Source organism: Mus caroli, chromosome 11 (assembly GCF_900094665.2).
Source record: "Mus caroli chromosome 11, CAROLI_EIJ_v1.1, whole genome shotgun sequence".
Classification (NCBI taxonomy): Eukaryota; Metazoa; Chordata; class Mammalia; order Rodentia; family Muridae; genus Mus; species Mus caroli.
In genome coordinates, this window is record NC_034580.1 from 45,904,722 (window position 1) to 45,911,828 (window position 7,107).

At 44.8% G+C, this 7,107-nt stretch overlaps 1 protein-coding gene across 1 annotated transcript in view; it reads left to right on the forward strand.

Moving 5' to 3' along the window:
• The first annotated feature begins 28 nt into the window (after positions 1–28).
• LOC110304479 (olfactory receptor 1-like) overlaps positions 29–7,107 on the forward strand; it is an 8,274-nt gene continuing 1,195 nt past the window's right edge. Inside the window, exon 1 of the mRNA XM_021175909.1 lies at positions 29–114. Coding sequence (XP_021031568.1) covers positions 29–114 — 86 coding nt within the window. The remainder of the gene's footprint in view (positions 115–7,107) is intronic.

Here is a 7,107-nt window from a genome sequence, read left to right on the forward strand (position 1 = left end):
TGCTTGTAGACATCATAAAACGACTAACATGCATGAAGTGAAACTATGTTCCAGCCCAGAGGAAGGCAAACTGTTCCTCCAGGAGCCCAGGTACAGCACCCTCACCACAGAGACGTGAGAACACAAGGGGCCACCACCTGCACAGGGGTAGCCACTGTTGGTCAACTTTTTCCTTAATTGCGCACAGGTTCATGGCACTTGCTTTCTTGCCTGGCACCAGTCAGCAGTGAAGAAGGTAAGGATTTGATGGGTGGGGGAGAGTCTTGATATATTTAGTTGTCTAGATAATATTTTGGATGTTGTTTCATAGTGGCTTGAGAACACTATGCCTCACCAACTCTATAACTCCTAGAAAATGTGTATTTGGCCATCCCTGGAACTGGTGCAGAGGTCCAATTATGTCCACACTCACCTAAGTAACTGTAGATCTCACACCCCCAAAGTTCCTCCAGATTAACCTTGTCTTCTGCACAATGACTTTATAAAGTGTACTTTAAACCGCTTGACATAATACTGCAGGGCCACCCTAAGCCCCAATCTATAGAGGTTTTAAACATCTTAATGGAAAGGAAGCAGACCACTTTGGGGAGATAGTGGAGCCATGTGGATGAAGCATCAGATAGGTTTCAGCAAGGAGTCCCCTGGCTGGCAGGTGGAACCATTCATGTGGCCAGGACCCCTGCCAAACACCTCTGCTCTGGTGGGCTGTCATGGAACATCAGTTTGCTTTCAGAGAAATGAGTGGGTGCCAGGGCCAGAATTGTGGGAAAGGAATTCAGACCAGCTCAGGCAGTTGGGTGCCACGCGCTCTGGTCGAGTCAGCTTGACAAGCCGAGGCTTGGAAGCCACTCACTGAGGCAGAAGGGTATCATGAAAACTCACTCCTGGAGTCTGGCGTCCTCTCTAACCCATACATTAATTTTCCATTCCTGCGTTAGTCTAGTGTATGGATCCACGTGCTCTCTCTTAGTATTATCCTATTGTAAGTGCCTTTTAAGATTGAATTCTGACATAGCTAAAGCCAGTGTTCCAACAGTCCTAGAATGTCCTTGAGCAAGACCTTGGGCTTGGAATTCAGTACTGCCCCTGGTATTACACTATCACTTTGAGTAAACGTTAGGCCACTGCCATTCACAGGAATCTACCATCACCAAGGAAGAAAGAAGTTTCTGACCGTAGGAGAAACCAGAATAGATAACTTAGAATTATAGCTGAGTTACACCCATATACAGGAATTTACAATGGTTTAGGAAGTAGATCAGGCTGTGGTTTTAGAGTATTGCATTATTCATGAGATGGTTAGCTAGAACGGAACTCCCTAGTTAGAACCATGACTTGGGTGTAAAAGCCCTTGCCCTAGGAGTGAAAAGATCTCACACTAGACTATAGCTGACCTTAGATAGGGCTAACTTTGTCTCAGATATTTTATTGCCCAGTTCCTGCCAGTCTTTGCGTTTTCATTCCTCTGTTCTGTGTAAGAGTCATTAAGCATCCTGTTACCTCATTTGTGCCTTAGGGGTATGTCACCCAACTTCCTTATTGTCTTCTACATAAACAGTCTTATGTTCGATTTGACAAAATACATTCAGATCCAACACAACCTCTCCTGTGTACATCTGTCTGTCAATTCATCCGACACTTTGTCCACCCATGACTAGAGACCCGTTCCACACAGACAAAGGGGCCCAGAGGATCTGCAGCAGTTGGGTAGGATGAGTGTAGTTTTAATTAGGGAGTTGTTCTGTCACCTATGACATCTAGGTCTGGGTCCAGCATGCTACAGGAATGGACTGGGATTTTGAGCCTGGGTTTCCAGGTTCCTATGTCCTGGTATAAAATTATGAACAGAGACATGTGCATGGTAGCAGAAAAGGAGATGGTCTGGTGAAGGATATAGGCACTTCCAAGTGGGACAACTGGCCTTGGCTGGCAAAAGCTCAAAGGCTCAATGACACCAGGTAAACTGACACATTTGCACAAAGCATGGTTTTTCAGCGCATGTTTTGTTTCATGTCAGCCCTGTGTGTTCTCTGTCCTTGATTTCTTTCATTTGATAAACTTCTGTGGTGCTGATACTCAAACCCAGTGCCTTGTGCATTCGAGAACAGTACTTAACCACCCAATTATTCCCTCTGTCTTCTCGATACCTCTCCCTCCACCCTACTCACCTTTTACTCTCCCCTTGGTCACAATGTGACTTTACTTAGTGTGGGAAGGGCCTTATATTCTTTACTGCATTCTCTTAGTGTTCTTTGTGGTAGTGACTCTGATCAAATAAATTGTGGGACAGCCTGGTAGCTGTAACCCTTCACTTCCGTTTACCAGGATGGAGTCAGACACTGTAAGCACACCCTCCCCTTGTTTTCCACTATTGTCACCCACACTTGATGAGGGGAATAACTGACAAGAGCCATCCATCTGCTCAAATTCTAGATTAAACAGGAGCCAGGGTGGGAGCAGGATCACCAGCTTCTGCTGCCGTTGTCTGCCCCATAGTGCAGAGGATGGGATGTGGAGAGCAGGAGGGGGCTCCACTCGAAGTACAAGGTTCTGATCAACCAGAAAGTGTGCTAATGTCTCTCTTGAGATTATTAAATGATGGTAGGTAATGCTGAGTTCTAAAGAAAATATTTTTAAATTGTTTTTTATCATGTGATATTGTCTATACGTTTTCCCAGTAAGCCAATCACCATGTACCTGAGACTCTTAAAAAAAAAATCTATTTATTTTACTTGTATGAGTATACTGTCACTGTCTTCTGACATAACAGAAGAGGGCATCAGAACCTATTATAGATGGTGGTGAGCCATCATGTTGTTGCTGGGAATTGAATTCAGGACCTCTGGAAGAGCTGCCAGCCATCTCTCCAGCTGGTACCTGAGACTCTTTTTTTTTTTTTTTTTTGGTTTTTCGAGACAGGGTTTCTCTGTGTAGCCCTGGCTGTCCTGGCCCTCACTTTGTAGACCAGGCTGGCCTCGAACTCAGAAATCCGCCTGCCTCTGCCTCCCAAGTGCTGGGATTAAAGGCGTGCACCACCACGCCCGGCAACCTGAGACTCTTAATAATTTTTATACATCTCAATTTTCCTTTGCTATCTTTCTTATTCTTCTTTCTCCATTTCATCCTCCTTCCTTCTTTCTTCGTCCACTCCCTCCCTCCCTTCCTCCCTTCGTTCGTTCTTTTGTTTCTTCCTTTTTTCTTTCCCGCCTGTCTTTGTACTTGTGTGTATGTGTATATATGAATGCACTTTTGAGACAGGGTGTCATATATCTCCCAGGCTGGTCTCCAATTATATGATCAAGTATGACCTTGAATTTATGACCCTCCTGGCCTCCATCTCTGGAGTGCTAGAATCACAGGTATGAACCACCACTCCTGGTTTGTGGTGTGCAATGGTTCAAAGCCAGAACCTCATGGATGGTAGGCTAGTGCTCTACTGAGGTGCAGCCATGCCCAACCTCCTCTCCTTGGAACTTGTCAGTTTTGAGTCTCTTTGGAGCTTTCTGGAACACATCAGTATTACCACAGGGCAGGGTTTGGTCCTAATTTTCTGGTGGTCTGACGGGGACAAAACAGCACACTTCATGTGTACCTGCTCAGTGCCTGAGTGAGCAACAGGACGAGAACCCTTCATTTCTGCCATTTCACTTTGAACCTGAATAAAAGTTAAAGGTGTTCTCTTAGAATTCAAACTGTGTGATGGCAGCTATCTCAGTCCCAGGAGGTGGAGGCAGAGTTGAGGAGTTCAGGTTCATCTTCTGCTATATAGCAAGTTCAGGGCCAGCCTAGGCTATATCAACGCAAAAACAAAAAAGAAAAAACAAAAAAGGAAAAAGCAACAAACAAACAAACAAACAACAACAACAACAAAAAACCCCGAGCTGGGCATGGTGCTGCACGCCTTTAATCCCAGCACTCAGGAGGCAGAGGCAGGTGGATTTCTGAGTTGGAGACCAGCCTGGTCTACAAAGTGAGTTCCAGGACAGGCAGGGCTATACAGAGAAACCCTGTAGCGAAAAACCAGGAAAAAATGCCTTACACTTTGTTTCTGTTTCGAGTGATAGAAGTGAATGGTTTATATCTAAAATTGCCTTTTCATAACAAACAGCTCAGCTTTTAGAGCTGCCTCAGAGTCTCCACCACCCAGAGCACCAGGCAGATCCTAGAAAGGTAACAGGCAGGAAGTGTATACACTGTGGACATTGCCCCCAGTGACTCCAGGGCCAGATGAGCAGGGGACCATGGGGATCAGAAGACTGCCTGGAGCAGAGAATGTTTGCTCTGCTGCCTGGGAAGTCCCCCATCTCTGCTGTGCCTCCTAGTCTACTGGGGACATTTATAAACTTACAACAGAGGAAGGATCTGCAGGGACACAAAGGAAGTCAGCACAGAGAGCTGTTACAGGGCACTTTCTAAAGCATAGTGGTTTTTCATTGATATGAGTGCATCCAATTTCCTGATTGATTGATGCCCTATGAGAATGAGTGGATGATTGTTCTCAGGCTAAGATTTCCCAAGAGTCAGAAATCCAGCTTTCCTGTGAATTTTTTTTTTAGCTATCAGCCTGTGTGAAATGATTTGCAGGACATTAAAAATCTGTATTCATCAGCATCCATCGCTGTTAGTAGCATCTGGGGCAGTCCACTTACAAAGATGGCAGGTTGATTTGGGCTCATGGTTTTAGAGGGCTTTGCTCCAGAGACAACTGACTCCTTTGTTTGTAGCCTATGGTGGGGCAGCACATGCTGGTAGAAGAGTGTGATGTAACAAAGCCATGTGTGTTGACCAGGACAAGAAATAAGAGAGGGGATGGACTGGGGTTCCCTCAAGCACACAACCCAGTGGCCAGAAGACCTACCAGCAGTTTAACCCCAAATTCTCTCCCTCTCTCTCTCTCTCTCTCTCTCTCTCTCTCTCTCTCTCTCTCTCTCTCCCTGGCTATCATCTACCTATCATCTATGTATCATTTATCATCTGCCCATCTATCTATCATCTATCTACCTATCATCTATCTATTATCTAATTATCATCTGTTTATGTACTGTCTGTCATGTATCTATCATCTATCTATTCATCATCTCTCATTTGTCTATCTATCATCTATCAGTTATCTATCTACCCATCATCCATCTATGTATGTATGTATCTATCTATGTATCTATCTATCTATCATCTATTTATCTATCTATCTATATTTGTATGTATGAGTGTTTTGCCTGCCATCTATGTAGTACACACTTGTGTAAGGTACCCATGCAGACTAGAAGGGGGTATCATATCTCTTAATCCCCTAAAACTGGAAGTATATATTGTGAGCTGCCAAGAGCAGCCAGAGCTCTTAACCAGCCAAGACATGGCTCCAAGACCATGCCCTATTTCTTCAAGTTTTAACACTTCTCAGCAGATCACCCTGGAAACCACAACAACATAGAAGCCTTCAGGGAACAGGTGAGACAGAAGCTCATAAAAATATACATGGAGGAGAGATCTGGGTGACAGAAACAAGTTTACCCACCTCTGATCCCAGTAGTCACAGGCCCTGTGTCACTCAGAGTCTGGACATGCCATCCTCTTTCACAGTGACACAGAAGAAACTCCTATAGACCATGACCTTAGACTTGTCAACACTGGCCGGGGCTGAGCACTGTCAGGGTCAGTTCTCAATTCTAACTATGTAGGAGTGCACATCATGTTTGAAATGTCTATTTTAGTTTGTTTGTTTTGTTTTGTTTTGTTTTGTTTTGTTTTGTTTTGTTTTGTTTTGTTTTGTTGTTTAATTTGTGTGAGGGAGTATGTTGAGGCAGGTGCTTTTGGGGGCCAGTAGAGGGCACTAGAATTCCTGGAGCTGGAAATACAGACAGTTGTGAACCTCCTGCATTGATTGCTGAGAATAGTACTTTGGTCCCCTGAAAGTACAGGAAATACTCAATCACTCAGCCATTTGTCCAGCCCCTCGGTTTTCTTTCTTTTCTTTTCTTCTCTTCTCTTTTCTTTTTTAAAGATGTTATTTATTTTATATATGTGAGTACACTGTCACTGACTTCAGACACACCAGAAGACGGCATCAGAACACATTACAGATGGTTATGAACCACCATGTGTTTGCTGGGAATTGAACTCAGGACCTCAGGAAGAGAAGTCAGTGCTCTTAACTGCTGAGCCATCTCTCCAGCCTGGTTGAATTTCTTGGATGGACTGCTTAATTACAACCAGACATTTCTACTGCAGCTGCAGTTTTATGTTGCTGGATTTTAGTGTTCAAGAGCTTTGTGAACATTCTATCCTTTGGCTACTTTCTTGGGCACCTGCTATGTGCCAGGCATTGTTCCTGGCACTGAGCAGTGCCTGAGACAGATGTGTCTCTGTTCTGGGGAATGCATGGTCTCATGAGGAAAACATTCCATAAATGACTCAATGAAGGAGAAAATTTAATAGAGGTGTAAGCAAGGAGCTTGCGCAAGGAGGAACACCTGATGAAGCTGCACAGACAGGGGCCAGTGAGGTGGCTCAGAAGGTAACCGTGGCTGTGAGTCTCTTAATTAGTGATAAGTGGTGGAGGGCCTAGCCCACTGTAGGTGGGGCATTCCCTGAGCTGGCAGCCATGGGTCTATAAGGAGCAGGCTGAGCAAGCCAGTAAGCAGTACCCGTTCATGGCTCCTGCATCTGCCATACTTAGGGTTACTATTCCTGTAAGGAAACACCATGACCAACGTAACTAGGGGAGATAAAGGTTCACTTGGCTTAGACCTCCACGTCACTGTTCATTGGACTATTAAAAAGGGCAGGAACCTGGAGGCTGGAGCTGATGACATGGAAGGATGCTACTTTCTGGCTTGCTCAGCCAGCTTTCTCATTGAAACCAGGGCCCCCTAACTCAGGGATGGCACCACCCACAATGCTCCTCATCCCCCATCAAACACTAATTAATAAAATGTGCTGTATACCTGACTACAGCCTGATCTTATGAATGAGTTTTCTCAATTACAGCACTCTCTTCTCCTTTGACCTCTGCTTGTGTCAAGTTTATGTAAAACTAGCCGGCACATTTCAAGCTTGAGCACCCGGGTTCCATCCCTAGAACCAACGGTAGAGGGAGAGAACTGACTC